This window comes from Scyliorhinus torazame, chromosome 5, assembly GCF_047496885.1.
Source record: "Scyliorhinus torazame isolate Kashiwa2021f chromosome 5, sScyTor2.1, whole genome shotgun sequence".
NCBI lineage: Eukaryota > Metazoa > Chordata > Chondrichthyes > Carcharhiniformes > Scyliorhinidae > Scyliorhinus > Scyliorhinus torazame.
Genome location: NC_092711.1, coordinates 154,975,089 through 154,996,967, shown reverse-complemented (window position 1 = coordinate 154,996,967; position 21,879 = coordinate 154,975,089). Strand labels below are relative to the sequence as shown.

The 21,879-nt window shown below is 47.7% G+C and overlaps 1 protein-coding gene, 1 long non-coding RNA gene and 1 pseudogene across 2 annotated transcripts; 1 reads left to right on the top strand and 2 right to left on the bottom strand.

The window, feature by feature from the left end:
• The first annotated feature begins 216 nt into the window (after positions 1 to 216).
• LOC140420184 (uncharacterized) lies at positions 217 to 8,114 on the top strand. The gene is made up of 2 exons (XM_072504212.1): positions 217 to 1,224; positions 2,073 to 8,114. The coding sequence occupies exon 2, from the start codon at positions 2,440 to 2,442 to the stop codon at positions 3,361 to 3,363; it is 924 nt and encodes a 307-aa protein (XP_072360313.1). The 5' UTR covers positions 217 to 1,224; positions 2,073 to 2,439; the 3' UTR covers positions 3,364 to 8,114.
• A 3,932-nt stretch (positions 8,115 to 12,046) lies between these two features.
• LOC140420190 (large ribosomal subunit protein P1 pseudogene) lies at positions 12,047 to 12,492 on the bottom strand (annotated as a pseudogene).
• A 1,031-nt stretch (positions 12,493 to 13,523) lies between these two features.
• LOC140420197 (uncharacterized) lies at positions 13,524 to 16,711 on the bottom strand. The gene is made up of 2 exons (XR_011946225.1): positions 16,628 to 16,711; positions 13,524 to 15,374 (listed from the first exon to the last, which is right to left on the bottom strand). It is a non-coding gene; the product is annotated as an uncharacterized lncRNA (long non-coding RNA).
• Positions 16,712 to 21,879: the final 5,168 nt, after the last annotated feature.

Sequence of the window (21,879 nt, the reverse complement as noted above, 5' to 3'; positions counted from 1 at the left end):
TACTCAGCAAAACCTGCTCACAGACGCTCAGTTTGGGTCCAACCAGGGTCACTCAGCTCCTGACCTCATTACAGCCTTGGTTCAAACATGAACAAAAGAGCTGAATGCCAGAGGTGAGGTGAGAGTGACTGCCCTTGGTATCAAGGCAGCATTTGACCGACTATGGCATCAAGGAGCCCCAGCTAAACTGGAGTCAATGGGAATCGGGGAAAACTCTCCGCTGGTTGGAGTCATACCTGGCACAAAGGAAGATGGTTGTGGTGGTTGGAGGTCAATCATCTCAGCTCCAGGAGTTCCTCAGGGCACACTCCTAGGCCCAACCATCTTTAGCTACCTCATCAATGACCTCCCTTTCATCATAAGGTGAGAAGTGGGGATGTTTGTGGATGACTGCACAATGTTCAGCACCATTCGTGACTCCTCAGATAATGAAGCAGTCCATGTCCAAGTGCAGCATGCCCTGCACAGCATCCAGATGTTGACTGATAAGTGGCAAGTTACATTTGTGCTACAAGTGCCAGGCAATGACCATCTCCGACAAAGGAGTATCTAACCACCGCCCCTTGACATTCAGTGGCATTAGCATTGCTGAATCCTCCACAACCAACATCCTGAGGGTTATCATTGATCAGAAACTGAACTGGACTAGCCATATTAATATGGTGGCCACCAGGGCAGGCCAAAGACTACAGCGAGTAACGCACCTCCTGACCCCCAAAGCCTGTCCACAAGGCACAAGTCAGGCATATAATAGAATGATCGCTACTTGCCTGGTTGAGTGCAGCTCCAACAACACTCAAGATGCTGCTCTACACCATCCAGAACAAAACAGCCTGCTTGACTGCTCCCCATTTCATGAATATTCAAACACTCCACCACCGATAACCAGTAGCAGCCGTGTATACCATCTACAATGTGCACTGCAGTAACTCACCAAGGTTCCTCCGTCAGCACCTTCCAAACCCACGACTACTACTATCTAGAAGGACAAGAGCAGCAGATACCTGGGAACCCCACTACCTGGAGGTTCACTCACCAGATGGACTTGGAAATATATCACCCTTCCTTCATTGTTGCTGGGGCAACATCCTGGAACTCCTTCCCTGTCAGCACAGGGGATGTACCTACAACTCAAGGACTGCAACGATTCAAGAAGGCAACTCATCACCACCTTCTGAATGGATGGGCAATAAATGCTGGCTGAACCAGCGACTCTCACATCCCGTAAATGAATTTGAATTTTTTAAATATCGGACAGAGATATATCTAGTGTTACATGGAATGTATTAGATATATTATTGATGGTTCTGTAACAAAATACATGTATTATTATTTCTAGTTTTGTAATATAGTACTGTACCTACGTTACATATTTCCAGTCATACAATCATTGCAGCACTGACGGAATCCATTTATGAACTCGAGTCAATGCTGACTCTCTGTACAGCAATCCAGTTAGTCCCATTCCCAATCGACATCCCTGTTCCCCTGCAAGTTTATTTTCTTCAAGTGACTATCCTATTTTATTTTAAATTATTGATCATCTGGACTTCCACAACCCTTGTGGGCAGTGAGTTCCCTGTCATGACCACTCCATGACTAAATAAAATTCTTCCTCAGAATTTCCCTATCTCTAATCAGTAAATGTACTTATATGGAGATTCTCTACTCTTGTACAGGTTTTAGTGAGTTTAGATTTGTTGATCAGCACCTTCAGGAAAATTGGGAGGGAAAGTAAGTGAATACAGTCTGTATATTACACACATTTTTCATCCAGTGATATAGATATATATCTGTCTGGCAGCCTGCATGAAGATTTTCAGGTCTCTGTGTCCAGGACAGGAAGCAGAGAGCTTGGATCTGTCAATCAGCCTGAATCAGCACCTTCAGGAGAATTGGGAGGGTGAATATCAGATACAGCAGAGTGAGAATGGAGGGAGAGTGTGTGGGATTGAGATTTAGAGCATTTCAGCGAAAGAGAGAGGAAAGAATGTTTGATATAAACTAGAATTGTCTGTTCTAAGTTTCTATCCTGTACTGACAATGATTACCATTGTAAAATCTGTTTGCAGGAAGTTCGAACGAGAGGAGTTTGAGGCCGATACCTCAAACTAAATATCACGTCAAGAACTGACTGAGTCACTCAATTCTTGGGAACTGAAGATCATCGGCCTTTGAGTCTAGAAGGAGAAATGTTTGTCTATTCTGTCTGCTTCAAGAGATTTTAAACATCAGTGCGTCTGGAAAAGCACTGAGACAGACACACACACCCGTGTGAGACTGTTACAGAGCACTGACTGTGGAAAGAGCTTTAACCACTGACACAGCCTGAAAAAATACTACGCCATTCACAGCAGGGAGAGACTATATAGGTGTTCTGTGTGTGGACCAGGCTTCAACTGATCGTCCAACGTGGTGAGACGCAAGATCATCCGGACCATGGAGAAACCATGGAAATGTGAGGATTGTGGAAAGGGGTTCAAAGGTCCGTATGGACTGGAAAGGCATCAACGCAGTCACACTGGAGCGAGGCCGTTCACCTGCTCTGTGTGTGAGACGGGATTCACAGCCCCGTGCCAGCTGGAAAGGCATCAACGCAGTCACACTGGAGAAAGGCCTTTCACCTGCTCTCAGTGTGAAAAGGGATTCACTGACATTGGCAACCTGCGGAGACACGAAAGAGTTCACACTGGAGAGAGGCCTTTCACCTGCTCTCAGTGTGAAAAGGGATTCACTGACATTGGTAGCCTGCGGAGACACGAACGAGATCACACTGGAGAGAGGCCTTTCACCTGCTCTGACTGTGGGAAGGAATTCACTCGGTTATTCCACCTGCAGAGACACCATCGAGTTCACACTGGGGAGAGTCCGTTCACCTGCACTGTGTGTGGGAAGGAATTCACTCAGTTACCCAACCTGCAGAGACACCAGAGAGTTCACACCGGGGAGAGGCCGTTCATCTGCACTGTGTGTGATAAGGGATTCACTCGGTTATCCCACCTGCAGAGACACCAGAGCGCTCACACTGGGGAGAGGCCATTCACCTGCACTGTGTGTGATAAGGGATTCACTCGCTTACCCCACCTGCAGAACCACCAGCGAGTTCACACCGGGGAGAAGCCGTTCATCTGCAATGTGTGTGATATGGGATTCACTCAATTATCCAGCCTGCTGAAACACAATGTCACTCACACCAAGAGCAGGCCCTTTAAATGCTCTGAATGCAGGAGGGGTTTCAAAAGCTCACAGCTACTGATGTCCCACCAGCGCGTTCACTCTGAGGAGAGACCGTTCACTTCTCCGACTGGAAAAAGCTTCACTCGGTCATCACTTGCTGAACCACAATGTCACTCACAGCAATGAGAGACCCTTTAAATGCTCCGACTGTGGGAGTGGATTTAAAAGCTCTCGGGTACTGAGGGAACACCAGCGCATTCACACTGAGGAGAGACCGCTCAGCTGCTCTCACTGCACAAAGAGATTTCAAACATCATCCACATTGCGGAGACACCAGCAAGTTCACACTGGAAAGAAGCCATTCACCTCTCACTGTGGGGAGGGATTCAGTCAGTCGTCCAACATGCGGAGACACCAAAGGATTCACAAGTGATGACGGGTTAGATTCTGCTATTATTCCTGCTGTTAATCACATCCAGGACTGAACCTGGAGTGGGTGAAGGTGTTTGCCTCCTCGTCAACTCCTCCTGATGCTCGGATGTGGCGACCCTGGTGAACTACTGCTCCCCGGACCTGGAATACCCGACTGTGAAGTACAGTCCATACTGCCTTCCACGGAGTTCACTTCTGCCATCATCACGGCGGTCTACATCCCACCCCAGGCGGAAGTGAAGAAGGCCCTTGATGAATTGTAACCGCTATAAATAACAATGAAGCAGAATACCTGGCGGCCTTGTTCATCGTGGCCGGGGACTTTAACCAGGCCAACCTCAAGTGTACTGCCAAAATTCCACCAACACATCTCCTGTCCCGACAGGGGCCCCAACATCCTTGATCACTGCCACACAAACATCAAGGGCGCCTGATGATCCATCCCCTGACCGCATTTCGTAAAATCGGACCACGATATGGTGCTCCTTCTCCCAGCATACAAGCAGAAACTTAAGCAGGAGAATCCGTTTAAGAAGGTTGATGCAACGGAAGAGCTCCTACGCGACTGCTTAGTGTCAGTGGACTGGTCCATATTCAAGAACAAGGGCAGCATGGTAGCACAAGTGGATAGCACTGTGGCTTCACAGCACCAGGGTCCCAGGTTCGATTCCTTGCTGGGTCACTGTCTGTGCGGAGTCTGCACGTTCTCCCTGTTTCTGCGTGGGTTTCCTCCGGGTGCTCCGGTTTCCTCCCAAAGACTTGCAGGTTAGGTGGATTGGCCATGGTAAATTGCCCTAGGTGACCAAAAAAGGTTAGGAGGGGTTATTGGGTTACAGGGATAGGGTGGAAGTGAGGGCTTAAGTGGGTTGGTGTAGACCCGATGGGTCGAATGGCCTCCTTCTGCACTGTATGTTCTATGTTAACTCAGCAGCCAACCTAGACGAGTATGCCAGCACCGTCACAGACTTCATCAGTAAATGTGTAGAAGATTGCGTGCAAAAGAAGGTAGTCTGTACGTTACCCAACCAGAATCCATGGTTTCATTGGGAGGTTCACTCCCGACTGAAGGTGTTCAAGGCAGGCAACCCTGACCTATACAAGAAATCTATATATGACCTCCGCAAAGCCAACAGGGACTCCCAAGTGACAATACCAAACTAATCTTGAGTCGCAGACTAACGACAGGGACTCTCATTGGTTGTGCCAGGTCATGCACCCAGATCCTGCACTGACCCACTGGCAGGTGTGTTTGCGAACATCCTCAATCTCTCCCTCCTCCGTTCCAAGGTTCCCATCGGCTTCAAGAAGACCACCATCATACCGGTGCCAAAGAAGAACCAGGCAACGTGCCTTAATGGCTACCATCAGGTGGCCTTGACATCAATCATTATGAATTGCTTCGAGATGTTGGACACATCAACTCCATACTCGCAGCATTCCTTGATCCACTGCAATTCGCATACCGCCACAACCGGCAGATGCCATCTCCCTGGCCCTATACTCGCCCCCGAAGCATCTCGACAACAAGGACTCCTACGTCAGACTCCTACTCATTGACTACAGCTCCGCCTTCAACGCCATAATCCCAGCCAAGCTCATATCAAAACTCCAAAACTTCGGACTAGGCTCCTCCCTCTGCACTGGATCCTCGACTTTCTGACCCACAGACCACAATCAGTAAAGATAAACAACAACACCTCCTCCATGATAGTTCTCAATTCAGGAGCCCCGCAAGGCTGCACTGCCTATACACAAATACGACTGCATGGCAAAATTTAGCTCCAAATCCATCCACATGTTTGCTGATGACACGACTAGTGGTTCGGATCACGAACATGTCCATGATAGTCCTCAATACCGGGGCCCACAAGGCTGCGTACTTAGCCCCCTACTACGCTCGTTATACACACGACTGTGTGGCAAAATCTGTTCCCGCTCCATCTACAAGTTTGCTGATGACACGACGTAATGGGTCGGATATCAAACAACGATAAGTCAGAGTCCAGGAGAGAGATAGAGAACCTAGTGGCATGGTGTAATAACAATCTCTCCCTCAATGTCAGCAAAACTAAGGAGCTGGTCATTGACTTCAGGAAGCAAAGTATCGTACACACCCCTGTCTGCATTAATGGGGCTGAGGTGGAGATGGTTAGCAGCTTCAAATTCTGAGGTGTGCACATCACCAGCATTCTGTCCTGGTCCACCCACATCGACGCTACGACCAAGAAACATATACTTAGGAAACTAAGGAAATTCAGCATGTCCACACCGATTGCCACATGGGCGGCACGGCAACACATGGTTAGCATTGTTGCTTCACAGCGCCAGCGTCCCAGGTTTGATTCCCGCTTGGGTCATTGTCTGTGCAGAGTATGCATGTTCTCCCCGTGTCTGCGTGGGTTTCCTCCGGGTGCTCCGGTTTCCTCCCACAAGTCCCGAAAAACATGCTTGTCAGGTGAATTGGACATTCTGAATTCTCCCTCAGTGAACCCGAACAGGCGCCAGAGTGTGACGACTAAGAGATTTTCACAGTAACTTCATTGCAGCGTTAACGTAAGCCTACTTGTGACAATTATGAAGATTATCATTGACTTTTACCAATTATTACAGGTGCACCAACTTTTACAGGAGCACCATAAAAAACATCTTATCTGGCTGCATCATAGCTTGTGTTTCATAGTTTCATAGAATTTACAGTGCAGAAGGAGGCCATTTGGCCCATCGAGTCTGCACCGGCTCTTGGAAAGAGCACCCCACCCAAGGTGTTATGGGCCAGTGTTCAGAAAACTCCAAAGTATATCATGGAGTTCACCTGACCTACAATTGTTTATTGATTTTGGTTCCGATGAGTACAAGGGCTGCCTTTCGGGTGTTATTCAACAGAGGCCTTAACCACTTTTAATCAAAACAAGATTTATTCTCCGAATTTAGTTAATATTTTTATAAACACACACAGTAAGCATTTTTCTCAATTACAAACATAAATACCCCACACAGCTACAGTAATCTATGTATAACCCTTAATAAATTCCCCCCTTTAACTGTTCCAATTTAATAACAAGATCCATAAACCAGTACCTCCTTTTCAAAGGTGTGGCCCAGCACACAGCACTCAAGACCTGGTATGGATGCTCTTGTTTCCTTTCCAAAACAGCAGGTTTGAATTCCTTCCAGAAAGCAATTATTTCTTTTCAAGTTATCAAGCCGCCTGGAAACAGCTTTTAAAATAAAGATAGAGAGAGAGGCCAAAATACTCCTCTTTCTGAGTACAGCAGCCAAAAATGTGAGAACGAAAGCAGAAAGCTCAGAGACACAAAACAGCCCTAAACCAAAGCGAAAGTAAAACCAACTCCCAGAGCCACAGCCCAGCTCCACCCACACAATGACATCACAGAAGCCATGTGATAAGACAAAAACATTTCTTAAAGGGACACTCCCATGACACTTGATATGGCAACTGCCCAGCCCAAGACTGTAAGAAACTACAGAGAGTTGTGAACACAGTCCAGTCCCTCACATGAACCCGCCTCCCGTTCATTGACTCTGTCTACCCCTCCCGCTGCTTTGGGAAAGCGGGCAGCAAAATCAAAGACCCTCCCACCGAGGTTATTCTCTTTTCCAATCTCTTCCATTGGGCAGGAGATACAAAAGTCTGAGAACTTGCAATAACAGATTCAAAACAGCTTCTTCCCCGCTGTTACCAGATTCTGGAATGACCCTCTTATGGACTGAACTGATCTCTCCACACACCTTCTCTACTGAGTAGCACGACACTCCGTATGCTTCACCCGATGTCTACGTATTTATATTATGTATTTATCATATGGCCTATGTTTTTTCATGTATAAAATGATCTGCCTGTATTGTACACAGAACAATACGTTTCACTTTACCTCGGTGCACGTGAATAAATTTAATCAAATCAAACTTTGTTCATTCTGACACTTGGTGAAGTGGGAGGGTCGGAGGGTTTCTTTCTGCTAGATTGGCCGGTCTAATGGCTTTGCTTCCAGTGGATTATGATCTTTGAGCCTGGGGGAGAACACATTTCCACTGGAATGATCCACAAAGGCTGAAGTACATTTATTTTATCCTGGATAGTAAATACTGTCATTCCCCCACCACAGGTGGATCTAAAATAAACCAGATGGGTTTTTACAACTATCGACAATGCTTTCATGGTCATCGATGACTTTTAATTCCAGATTTTGTATTAATTTAAATTTCACCATCTGCCGAACCTGGATCCCTATTACATTACCCTGGGTCTCTGGATTACTCGTCTGGCTATTGTTTTCCAAGATGTGTTTTGTGAGAGGTGAAGTCACTGTAGCCGTTTTCGAGTTGTTTCTTTTACGTCCTGTACTTTCCCACTAACCTGCAGACAAAACAGCTGCAACTGTACTGTGTATAAACGTGTGTTATTGTAACTACTCCTTGAGATGATTCGATTCGCTGAAGCATTCCCTGCATGTTTGTAATAAAGATTCCTAAACTTTAACCAACTCTAGACTCCGAGTGACATTTGTCCCACAACAGTCTGGTGTCAGGAACAGGATCCACTGACGGCTCTGATGAAAGGAAAGTCCCCGTGGACAGCAGATACCGGGGTGAGTATTGTTTGTTTTATACCACCCGTGTTTAGTTCAGTCTGACTGACCACTGGGGACTCCTCAGAACCTCAGGGATCTGTTTCTGGTCTGTTTCTTTGACATCCATTCAATGTAATTTCAATAACTGGAACATTTCAGGCAGGGAATTATCGGTTTTACACCAAGGATATGTTTGGGGGCGATGCTGAAGTCCCCGTGACCGAGAGGGTTTTGTAGCTGCTGACAAATGAGGGGATAAAGCCGTACGGGAGGTGAAACAGAAAGAGTTAGGCAGTTGGACAGAGTTTGGCGTGTGTTCAGAGGTCCCAGATAGGGGTCAGCCAGCATCATCACATCGATGGATCTGCACAGAAAAGGTCCAACCAGATGGAACTTATAAGGCCCAAGGTGAGGTTAGTGGCGCGGGGATTTGAAGAAGCTTTGGGAGATAAAGAGGTCAGAGTGGACTCACCCACAGCAGGAAAGGTAATTTTGAAATTTCTTTGGTCCTTTTCGTGACATTTTCTCGGAACGTTCAGTCAAGAAACATAAAAGCTGCATTTGCGCTGGGGGATCACCTCCAGAGGGCGGTGTTTCTACAACCTCCTAAGGTGCCAGATGTAGATGGAAGACTTTGGAAGTTCAATAAGTTTGTCCATGTTTTGAACGATGTTTCAGGGTGTATGGCACTTCTCAGTTCGATCAGTTTTGTGCAAGTCGGGTTGTCCCTACCTGAAGGCAGAAGCTGCCGTGCTTTATTGGTACGAAGGCAGGAAACTCTCGGGCATCTTTAAGATGCATGTTGATGACTGCCTATGTGGTGATACTAGTGAGTTCCAAAATAATGTTACTGACAGGATCAGAACAACATTTAAGGTTTGGAGTCGGGCTTCTGGGACCTTTAAATAAATTAGATTGGAAATCGGGCAGTGTGGGTCTGACGTAACTTTACATCAACAATCTCAGGGAGACAGTATGAACCCTGTCACAGTCAATGGGGCCGGGGCCTCACACAGAAAGAGGAAGGTGTTTCCAAAGCTGGGACTGAGCTGCTGCAAAGTTGAATTGACGAATGGGGCACACAGGCAAGGCCGGATACAAGTTTTGATGTCTTTGAGCTGAGTTCTGTAATGAAACATCCAGAGGTCAAGGATATTTAAAGTGCAAACAAAAATTAAAAAATACAAGATGGAGAAATGTGTGCTGAAATTTCCATCTTTGAGAGGGGAAAGGTCACCGCGGGGTCAACAAAGAAGATGGAGGCTGGAGCACCAGGGGAGGCCGCAGTGCTTACGGCTGAAGAACTAACTAAGGTGATGGCTGCGGAATTCCAAAAGCGGCGCAGATTGAGAAATGTATGGAGATGGTGAGGAAGGAGATGCAGGAGGTTTTGAGTGTGCTGGTGGAGGAGGCGGTTTCCCCGGTGAAGACGGCGGTGGCGAGCGCAGTGGCGGAGGTGCGAGAGCAAGGGGAGGCGCTGAAGGAAGTGGAGGAGACGGTATTGCAGCACAGTGATCAACTTGCGTCGATGGGGAAGGAGATGCGGAAGGTGATGGACACGAACAAGAATCTGCGAGGAAAAATGGAAGATCTGGAAAACAGATCCAGGCGACAGAATTTGAGGGTCGTGGGGCTGCCCGAAGGAGTTGAAGGACCGAAGCCGACTGAGTATTTTGCCGCGATGCTGGCAAAACTACTGGGGGAGGGGGAGGACCCCTCCCAATATGAACTGGATCGGGCTCATCAGTCGTGGAGGCCTGTACCAAAGGCGAGTGAGCCGCCAAGGGCAGTGACTCTGTGCTTCCGTAGGTACAGTGTGAAGGAGAAGGTCCTGAGCTGGGCCAAGCAGAAGCGGGTGGTGCAGCGGGCTGGAGCTGGTATACGTGTATACCAGGACTTTACGGTGGAGCTGCCGAGGAGGTGGGCTGCCTTCAACCGGGTGAAGACGGCACTGTACATTGGCAAGGTGCAGTGTGGCATTGTATATCCAGCGAAGCTGAGGGTGACTTACAAGCTCAGGGACTTTTATTTTGGAACGGTGGAAGCAGCGGAGGAGTTTGCGAGGGCAGAAGGACTGTGGCAGAACTGACAAATTGAGGAATGGTCATGTGCCGATGTAACCTCAGGACTGTATTTTCTTTTTTTTTGTTTTTTTGTATCACTGCGCGCGGGGGTAGAGGCTAAAGGAGCCAATGTTGCATAGATTTGGACAAGGGAAGGGACGGGACTTTCATTCGAAAGGAGGGCTCTTTGGGGTGTAGGTGGATATGCGGGGTTTGTGTGCTAAAAGGGGATCTTTGGGCTTTCCTAGGGCCGGGCAAGGGGGAAAGGGACCCGGGTGGGGGCCTCCACGCTGGCCGGTTTAAGCCGGCCAGTGAACGGGAGTGAGGTGGGGGGAGGGGCTGCGGCCATCGGAGCCTGACAGAACAGGGTCCGAGTGGTCTCGCCGCGGTGGAGAGTTGGGGGTAGGGATCCGAGGTTGGGGGAGGGAACCGAGGTTGGGAGGAGGAGTTTTACAAGAGCCAGTGGATGGGAAGAGCTGGAGACGTTGGGGGGGGCGGGGTACAACTGTGGGGTATCATGCACGGTACTCTCTTAGAGGCTGGATGGCGTTGGGTGGGGGGGGCGGCGGGGGGTGGAGAGCCGTGTAGATTAAGGGTGACTACGGGTAATCCCTGATTCCTTTTTGTCATTTGTTTATGTAAACATGTGGGTTGAGGTTTGGGGGTTGGTGGGCGGATGGGATCGTTGTTATTATGGGGATTGACATATCTTGTTGATTATTGTTTATTGTTGATGGGTGTAAATGTGGGAGAAAACGTGAAAAAGGAGAATAAAACATTTTTTTTTTTAAAAAGAAAGAAATTTCCATCTTTGGGTGAGCTGCAAAATGTAAAATGGATTTTTTAATCCATTTTAGGCAGCGGAGATTCGGCGGGGGCGGGAATCGCGCCGCGCCGGTTGGCAGGCCCCCCCCCGCTCGATTCTCCGGCCCGGATGGGCCAAAGTCCCGCCGCTAAAATGCCTGTCCCGCCGGCGTAAATTAAATCACCTACCTTACCGGCGGGACAAGGCGGCGCGGGTGGGCTCCGGGGTCCTGGGGGGGCGCGGGGCGATCTGGCACCGAGGGTTGCCCCCACGGTGGCCTGGCCCGCGATCGGGGCCCACCGATCCGCGGGCGGGCCTGTGCCATGGGGGCACTCTTTCCCTTCCGCCTCCTCCACGGTCTCCACCATGGCGGAGGCGGAAGAGACTCCCTCCACTGCGCATGCGCGGGAATGCTGTCAGCGGCCGCTAACGCTCCCGCGCATGCGCCGCCCGGAGATGTCATTTCCGCGCCAGCTGGTGGGGCACCAAAGGCCTTTTCCGCCAGCTGGCGGGGCGGAAATTCCTCCGGCGCCGGCCTAGCCCCTCAATGTTGGGGCTCGGCCCCCAAAGATGCGGAGCATTCCGCACCTTTGCGGCGGCGCGATGCCCGTCTGATTTGCGCCGTTTTGGGCGCCAGTCGGCGGACATCGCGCCGTTTCCGGAGATTTCCGCCCAGTGTTTTTCAAACTTTTTTTCCGGGGACCCATTTTTACTAACTGGCCAACCTTCGGGACCCACGCCGGCCGACCTTCGCGACCCACGTCAGCCGACCTTCGCGACCCACCATTTTCTCTTACATTGTTTGCTGCTGACAAAATGGAGGAATCACAATCTCGCCCAAAGCACATGACGGCGACGTTCGGGGGCTGTGACCTGCTCTCTGCCTCCCTCAGGCAGGAAGATTATATAGAATTTTTTAAAAAATCTTCTGCGTCTCCGATTGTGTAAATTTTCGATCCTCAGCCGCAGCAGCTGGCTTTTATATTCAATTTTTATTTATTTTTTGTAAATTGTAACAATGTTGTTGCACGGCACGTTTAATCAAAGAGACCAAAGCCCATGTCATCGTCAGACTCTTCAGATTCTTCCTGTTTCTTCTCGTCCTTTTCCTCTTCAGCAGCAACATGGGCAGCGGTGGAAACAACTGCTGCAGCAGCTGGGGCACGGCTACCAGCACCAACGTTGCAGATCAAACTATTGACGTCAATATTAGCCAATGCCTTGGCAAACAGACTAGGCCAGAAAGGCTCAATGGTCACACCAGCTGTTTTAATCAGGACATTGAGTTTGTCTTCGGTGACGGTGACCTCGTCGTTGTGCAGGATGAGGGTGCTGTAGATCCAGGCGAGTTCCGAGGTGGAGGCCATGGCGCTGGATCTCTGCTGGTGGGTCCGATGGTGCTAGTCGCCGGGGGGGAAACTCGGCCTTAGCTTCATTCAGAAGAACCAAGCACTTCCGAACCAGACAGAGCGAGCAGCAGCCGGCTTTTAACTATGACAGCTGTGAGCGGCCCTTTTACCATATAAAAGAAATGCTGCTGCACTGCGCATGCGTGCCTGATCATCGCACAGTGCGGCGCACTTTTTTATATGGTAAAAAGGCCGCTCGCAGCTGGCATAGTTAAAAGCTGGCTGATGCGGCTGTTGCGCGCAAATTTGCGCAATCGGGAGTGCCGTGACGGACGGCTCCGCGACCTTCCCAACACACACCCACGACCCCCTAGCGAGTCGCACCCCCGACTTTGAAGATCACTGTTCTAAACCTCTTTTTGCAGTGCGAGCAGTTTAATGGTCTCTCCTCGGTGTGAACCCGTTGGTGTTTCATCATTTGGGATGGATCACTGAATCGCTTCCCACAGTCAGAGCAGGTAAATGGCCTCTCCCCGGTGTGAACTCGCTGGTGTCTCCCCAGGTGGCCTGACTGACTGAATCCCTTCCCAACACAGTGCAGGAGAGCGGCTCTCCCCAGTGTGAACTCGCTGGTGTTTCTGCAGGGCGAATGACGTTCTAAACTTCTTTGTGCAGTGAGAGCAGCTGAACAGTCTCTCCCCAGTGTGAATGCGCTGGTGGGCCATCAGTACCTAAAACCATTTGAAGCCACTCCCACAGTCAGAGCATTTATAGGGTCTCTCCTAAGTGTTTGTGACGTGGCTCAGCAGGTTGGGTAACTCAGTAAATCCCTTCCCACTGTTGTTGAAAACTCACCACTATTCTTAGAAGTCCTTCTATACCAAAAAGGGCCAACATTCTAAATGGTGAACAGAGATTCTCACTCCCTGACTCCTATGCAGGCTTCGGTGGGTGCTATTCAGGTGAAACTATGTTTTCAAGTTATCCCCCGGTATAACCCATCCCTTCACAGAAGATTTCATCTACTTATCACTTAGTAGCATCGATCCTGGGTCCCGCATTGCTAAGTAAGTAAAGTAAACTTAGGAATAACCACTGTTTCAGGTTAAAACTTTTAAGTTATTTTATTATTATATTTTTTCTTTTAAAAGCTGCAATCACTGTCTTTACAGAAGGGTAAAAAGATCTTGCTTCTGGATCCTTCTGGTTGGTTGAAGGGACCTTCAGGCCCAACTTGACAATCGATCTTTTTTAAAAGTCTGGTCTTCTTTAGATGTATTCACTGTTCTGCTCGGTTGCTATGTCCTATCATTCCCATGTACTGAGCTATGAGAGCTGGCTCTGCTGGCTGTCTCTGAGCTGACTCTGCCTCCTCTTTAAATTCTGGTCTTCCTTAGATGTATTAGCTATTTTAGCTGGGCTACTTTGCTTTGTCCCTTTTCCATGACCGAGCTGACTGTAAGCTGACTCTGCTTGCTTCTCTTGTTCCTTCTCTGTTTCTCTCGTTCCTTCTCTGCCCCTCTCTGCCTCTCTCTCAGGGTTATACATTTTTCTGACAGTTATTAAGTTATGACTTTATTGTAAAGTAACTTTTATTTCTCTTGGATTGGAAAAGGTACCTTTAATCTGAATTTTTCTAACACGACGAAGTATTAATTTTGGGCATGGCCTCAGCCTACAGATCCCTGATTATATTGTTTCCTTTGTGATGTTCAACGTTCCTTTGTGATATTCAAAAATGCTTTGATTTCAATAGGAGTGTGAATTTTGGTTCCTGTCATTGCTATAGTTTTATTATTGAATTGTGGCCCCAGCTCATAATTTTGACTTTGATTTGGGTCTAATTTGTGTTCTCGTAGACATGTTGTCTCCAGTTTTCTTTAATTTACCTGATTGCAGCAGAGCTTCACACCTATATATTTGACCCCCTAGTCATTATTTTCTATCTGTTGATTTTACTTCAATGAAGGTGTGAATCATTGCTTTTAGCGTAATGCTAAAAATCCACTTGGTTATAACTTGAAAGGTTTACATTTATCACCTAACTCAACTGAAACCCTCATCCATGCTTTTCCAGATGCTTACTAAGATGATTAATTTCAATGAAGGTGTGAGCCATTGCTTTTAGCTTCATACAAAAATCCTGTTTGTTTGCTAAGCCTGTTTGGGAGAAGGAATCTGCATTTTATAATCCTGCTCTTTGCAGCTGCTGTTAACCCTTCGTGGGATCTTTCCCTGTATCCTCTCATGTTTGTCTCAGACCAGATATTGCCAGACTTCCATGTTTCAAATGACACATCTTTCCATATTTTCAATACCACCACCGACAAAGCAGTTCAGCGGTGTCTCCACGGTGTGAACTTGTTGGTGTTTCATCATTTGGAATGAAGTACTAAATCCATTCCACAGTCAGAGCAGGTGAATGGTCTCTCCCTGATGTGGACTCTCTGGTGTTTCTGCAGGTGGGTGAACCACTGAAGCCCTTCCCACAACAGAGCAGGTGAAAGGTCTCACTCCGAGTGTGAATGTGTCGAATTTCCAGATGAGATGGGTACCTGAATCCCTTCCCACAGTCTCCACATTTCCACCGTTTCTCTAAGGTGCTGGATGTTCTGGTGTCTCTCCAGGTTAGACAATCAGTTGAACTCTCACACAGAACATGTGTACAGCCTCCTCCCGCTGTGAATGGTGTGATGTTTTTTCAGGCTGTAACTGGTTAAAACTCTTTCCACAGTCAGTGCTTTGGAACACTCTCACTTGGGTGTGTGTGTGTCTCGGTGCTTTTCCAGTCACACTGATGATAAAAATCTTTTGAAACAGACAGAATAGAGAAACATTTCTCCTTCTAGTTTCAAAGACAGGTAATATTCCAGACCCGTGGAATCGAGTGACTATCAGATTTTGATATCATGTTTGGTTTGAGATTTCCGTCTATAATTCCGCCTCTTCGAATATCCTGGAAAAGGAATTTACAAAAGACATCACTGTCAGTACAGGATAGAAATTCAGAACAGACAATTCTAGTTTCTCTGGAACATTCTTTCCTCTCTTATTCCCCAAAATCTGTAAATCTCCGTCCCACACACTCTCCCTCCATTCTCACTCTGCTGTATCTAATATTCACCCTCCCAATTCTCCTGAAGGTGCTGATTCAGGCGGATTGACAGATCCATGCTCACTGCTTCCTGTCCTGGACACGCATGCAGGCTGCCACACAGATGAATGTCTGTATTACTGGACTAAAACGTGGACAGGGTAGATCGATCAGAATATTGAACTTGTTGCCTATGAGGTTAGTCGAGTACAGATGATCAATAATTTGTGAAGGAAATTGGATGGGTACTGCAGTGTTACAGGAAGGCTCGTTGAGAATTACAGAATTGCTTGAGAGTCGGCATGGATTTGAGTTGTCAAATGGACGGCTTCTGTGCCATCATGACTCTATGACTGGAACTATATAACATAGTTGCGTACAATATACAACTAGAAATAATAATAAATGTACTTTACATAACCATAAATTATAGATCTAATCTGTACCATATAACAGTAGACATTTCTCCATTCAATATTAATTTAATGTCCCCTTAAATGTCAGCCATCTCAAACCAGCCCTTTAATTGTGAACATTAGGAAAAAGGCCATCCTTTTAGCCAAACAAATAAATGTGTCGAGCTGAGGGAGCAAAATATGTCAATGTCTTTAAGAGAGAGAGAGACCTGGACCAAGCTTTCCAGAGTCTGCACCCTCCCTGGATTCACTTCCTTTCCCTTCAGTTGCTGCAAGTGACCAATTGTAGGTCAGAATGAGAAAGAAATGGAAAGGGGGAGAAAATAAAATGTTTTACTCTCAGATGTTGGAGACAGGAGGAAGTTTCAGTCTGCGTTAAGCTCAATCCTTATTCACACAAGCCCGGGCTCTGATTGCCTGAAGGTCGAGTCCTTCCGGTCCCTCAAGTTTTCCCATTGGTCAAGCCCTCAGCATGAAGCGCGGGAGGGGGACACTGCACATGCGCAGTTTCCCCTGTCCCTTGAATATGCGCATCAAGGCTTTTGGGCTGGGAGACGAGCAAGTGCAGCTGTTGAACTGTTTGGAGGATGCGCGTTGGCCCTGTTCATCCTGTAGAAGACGAGGAAAACTAAGGAGATGGTGGGAAGGTTTGGAAACACTTTGTGGTCGGCTAAGCCCTGTTAAAAATTGTCAGCTCACCTGGTTCGCTCCTTCGGAATTTCTCCCTCCCGGAACTTGGTCCAGGTTAATGGCCGCCATCTCGGTTAAGTGATGATGTGGAGATGCCGGCATTGGACTGGGGTGAGCACAGTACGAAGTCTTACAACACCAGGTTAAAGTCCAACAGGTTTGTTTCGATGTCACTAGCTTTCGGAGCGCTGCTCCTTCCTCAGGTGAATGAAGAGGTCTGATCCAGAAACACATATATAGACAAATTCAAAGATGCCAAACAATGCTAGGAATGCGAGCATTAGCAGGTGATTAAATCTTTACAGATCCAGAGATGGGGTAACCCCAGGTTAAAGAGGTGTGAATTGTATCAAGCCAGGACAGTTGGTAGGATTTTGCAGGCCAGATGGTGGGGGATGAATGTAATGTGACATGAATCCCAGGTCCCGGTTGAGGCCGCACTCATGTGTGCGGAACTTGGCTATAAGTTTCTGCTCGGCGATTCTGCGTTGTCGCGGGTCCTGAAGGCCGCCTTGGAGAACGCTTACCCGGAGATCAGAGGCTGAATGCCCTTGACTGCTGAAGTGTTCCCCGACTGGAAGGGAACATTCCTCCCTGGTGATTGTTGTGCGATGTCCGTTCATTCGTTGTCGCAGCGTCTGCATGGTCTCGCCAATGTACCACGCTTCGGGACATCCTTTCCTGCAGCGTATGAGGTAGACAACGTTGGCCGAGTCGCACGAGTATGTACCGCGTACCTGGTGGATGGTGTTCTCACGTGTAATAGTGGTATCCATGTCGATGATCTGGCACGTCTTGCAGAGATTGCCATGACAGGGTTGTGTGGTGTCGTGGTCACTGTTCTGAAGACTGGGTAGTTTGCTGCAAACAATGGTTCGTTTGAGGTTGCGCGGTTGTTTGAAGGCAAGTAGTGGGGGTGTGGGGATGACCTTGGCAAGATGTTCATCGTCATCAATGACGTGTTGAAGGCTGTGAAGAAGATGACATAGTTTCTCCGCTCCAGGGAAATACTGGACGACGAAGGGTATTCTGTCGGTTGTGTCCCATGTTTGTCTTCTGAGGAGGTCGGTCCGGTTTTTCGCTGTGGCGCGTTGGAACTGTCGATCGATGAGTCGAGTGCCATATCCTGTTCGTACGAGGGCATCTTTCAACGTCTGTAGATGTCTGTTACGCTCCTCCTCGTCTGAGCAGATCCTGTGTATACGGAGGGAGAATCAAACAATGAGAATAGGCCCCGCCCCTATTTACTCTGATTGGCTGGAGGACCAGATGCCTGTCTCAGTCATCCAGACCTGCCCCCTGTTCCCATTGTTCCGGGAGGGGGAGGGTACAATAAATCAGAGGTTCCACTTTGGGCGGAGATTTGCAACTTTAAGGGAAAAGGAGGAAAAATATATTCCATAGAAACGAGAATTGTCTCGTCTGAATTTCTATCTGCGACTGACAGTGATGATTTTTGTAAACTCATTTTCCAGGATATTACAAGGGGAGGATTTACAGATGGGAAACTCAAATCAGACTTCACATCAAGATTTAACAGAGTCTCTCCATTCATCAGGACCTGAATATCATCGAGATGTGAATCTGGAAAGAGAATTTTTAGTCTGTGGGAAAAGACTTTGAACATCGTCGTGACTGGAAAAGCACAGAGACACACACAAACCCAAGAGAGTGTTCCACTGCAGTGACTGTGGAAAGAACTTTAACCAGTTTCACAGCCTGAAAACAACATTGCAGCACTCACAGCGGAGAGCGACCGTAAACGTGTTCTGTGTGTGGACGAGCTTTCAACTTTTGTCAAACTGGAGCCTCACAAGCACACCCCCACCATGGAGAAACGGTGGAAATGTAGGGACTGTGGGAAGGGATTCAGGTCACCATCTGAGCTGGAAATTCATCGACGCTGTCACACTGGGGAGAGGCCATTCACCTGCTCTCAGTGTGGGAAGGGATTCACTCAATTACCCCATCTGCAGGCACACCAGCGAATTCACACCGGGGAAGGACCATTTACCTGTTCCACGTGTGGGAATGGATTCAGTAATTCTTCCCAACTGCTGACACACCAGCGAGTACACACTGGAGAGAAACCATTTACCTGCACCGTGTGTGGGAAAGGATTCACTCATTTATCCAGCCAGCGGAGACACAAAGTCACTCACACAAATGAGAGACCCTTTAAATGCTCTGACTGTGGCAACAGCTTCAAAAGTTCTCGAGAACTGATGTACCACCAGCACATTCACACCGAGGAGAGACCGTTCAGCTGCTCTCAGTGCACAAAAAAGTTTAAAAGGTCTTCCAACCTGCGGGAACACCAGCGAGTTCACATGGGGACGAGGCCATTCACCTGCACAGTGTGTGGAAAGGGCTTCTCTCAGTCATCCCACCTGCTAAGACACCAGCGAGTTCACTAGTGATGACAGAGTTTGGATTCTACTCCTTTAGCTGCTGTTAATCACATCCAGGACTGAATCATGTTCATTCTGACACTTGGTGAAGTGGGAGGGTTGGAGGGTTTCTTTCTGCTGGACTGACCGGTCTCATGACTTTGCTTCCAGTGGGGTGATGGTCTTTGAGCCTGGGAGAGCACATTTCCACTGAAACGATCCACAAAAATTGAAAGTACATTTATTATAACTTTCACAATAAATATTTTCCTGATTTCAGGCAAATCTAAAATACAGACAGAATTGGAAAAAAGTCTGGCAGCATCTGTGCTAAGAGAAACAGAAGTTTCACGTCCAATGTATCTCTACTTCAGAACTAAAGAGAGGGAGAAATGTGTTGGGTTTGATGCGACCATCAATTCACTCGAAGACACGTGGAGAAGTAAACTGTGGTTTTAATCAGCTTAGAACTGAGCCTGCCTGTGACTGGTACAACACTGAAGGCGGCCCCGCAGGTCAGCAGCTCTTATACTTCCTGTAAAGGGGGTGGAGCAGTGGGCGGAGCCCGTACGTGCCCCAACATATCCCCTGTGGATGAAGCCACACAATGGTCCATAGGTAGAGCCCACAGGGTGAATAACATAACACAGTGCACTGGTGAATTATCAGTAATTATACATTCACCACACTGGTGAAAGAGGGGGAAGGTCAGGTAGAACAAAAGGGAAAGTCAGTGATTGGTTAGAGGGTGGGTAAGATTAAATTACAAAAATGTCCTGGAACAAAAGGGAGAGGTAATGGTTGTGGGAAAGAAACAAAGCATTGGTCCAGAGTAAGTGTTAATGGCAGAATAAAGGACAGCTCTGTCTGGAAGCAAAAAACATGAAAACAAGATGCAGACTGGCACTCAGTAAAAAAACAAATCAAAATGGAGGAGAGAGTTCAGGGTCTGAAGTTGTTGAACTCAATGTTGAGTCCAGAAGGCTGTAAAGTGCCTCATTGAAAGATGAGGGGCTGTTGGTCCAGCTTGTGTTGGGCTTCTCCGGAACATTGTAGCAGGCCGGGAACAGAAATGTGAGCCTGAGAGCAAGGTGGTGAATTCTAATGGCAGCAAGCGGAAGGTTAGGGTCATGCTTGTGGACTGATGAGAGGTGTTCCACAAAGAGGGCAGGGAACAGGCTACAGATGAATTAAAGAGAAACCATTTGGGTCCAGAACATTGTGAACATCCTTTTACTCTGGTTGTCTTTGATCCTCAAGTCATTTTGTGTTTTTTAACCGTGTTTTGTTTCATTAACAAAACTTTTATCAGTAAAAATATTAGATTTTTCTGGACTTTTTGTGATTAGATTACTGCACTTTAGGAAAAGTGGGTGAGAGGGCTGACAGGCTCTTTCACAGAATGTGAGTCCCTTTGAGGTAATTGGCAAAGGAGCCAGAGGGGGAGATGTGATTTTATTTTATTTTTTGACACAGCGAGTTGTTCTGATCTGCCTGAAAGCAGATTCAATTGTATCTTTCCAAAGGGTAAATGCTTGAAAGGGAAGAATTTGCAGGGCTGTGGGGAAAGGGCAGAGCAGTTGGATGGATCAGAGAATCCTTTCAATGAGATAGCAGGGGCACGATGGGCTGAATGGTCTCCTCCTGCAGCCTGTGAATCTGAGCCTCCTGCTTTTGTGCAGGTTAAAAGGGACAGATTTCATTGCAGCCTCTTCCCTGTATATGTATTTAAAGAGACGGGTTTCTCTTTAGCTCTGAGTGACCGATTTAATAATCGTTTGGAGGCCCATTTCCCAGTCAGACCTCCAGCACTTTCCTGTCTCTCTATTAGTGCGACATGCATGGAAGTTTCCCAACTGGGCACAGACCCCAATTATTCTCAGCTAAATTCAGCCTCAGCTCCGTCGCCTGGCTGTCATTGACACAAGCTATAGAGACAGAAAGGTGCCCGAGGCTCAAATGGAAAGTCGAAACTAGTGGCTCTAAACCAACACTTCATCATTTGTCAGTCAAACATGTTATTTATGCTGGGGTGTTCATTAATAGATTTAGGCACTGGAGGCAAAGGGTGGGTGGGGTTTTTAGTGGGTAACTTTCCATTTCTAACTTTGTATTGTCTATAGTGTCAGCTGTGGCTCAGTGGGCAGCTCTCTCACCTCTGAGTCAGATGGTTGTGGATTCAAATCCCAGTCCAGGGACGTGTGGGCTAAATTCAGTTTCATTGTTCCTCATCCCAGCACTGAGGGAGTGCTGCACTGTCAGAACAGCCTTCTTTCAAATAAGATGTTAAACTGAGGCCCTGTCTGCCCCTCTCAGGTGGGTGTAAAAGTTCCCACAGCCACTATTTTGAAGAAGAGCAGGGGAGTTATCCCCGGTGTCCCGGTCAATATTTATCCCTCAATCAACATCACTAAAAACACATCATCACATTGCTGTGTGTGGGATCTTGCTGTGTGTAAATTGGTTGCTGCTTTTCCAACATTAGAACATACAGAGCTGAAGGAGGCCATTCGGCCCATCAAGTCTGCACTGACCCACTTAAGCCCTTACCTCCACCCTATTCCCGTGACCCCTCCTAACCTTTTTGGTCACTAAGGGAAGTTTATCATTGCCAATCCATCTAACCTGCACGTCTTTGGACTGTGGGAGGAAACCGGAGCACCCGGAGGAAACCCACGCAGACACGGGGAGAACGTGCAGACTCCGCACAGTGACCCAGCGGGTAATCGAACCTGGGACCCTGACGCTGCAAAGCCACAGTGCTATCCACTTGCGCTACCGTGCTGCCCAACAGTGACTACACTTCAAAAGTACTTCATTTGCTTTAAAGCACTTTGGGATATCCTGTGGTTGTGAAATGTGCTATAGAAA

Bases quoted from the DNA above. Each gene is read 5' to 3' on its own strand.
- LOC140420184 (XM_072504212.1), top strand. From the start codon at position 2,440: ATGGAGAAACCATGGAAATGTGAGGATTGTGGAAAGGGGTTCAAAGGT.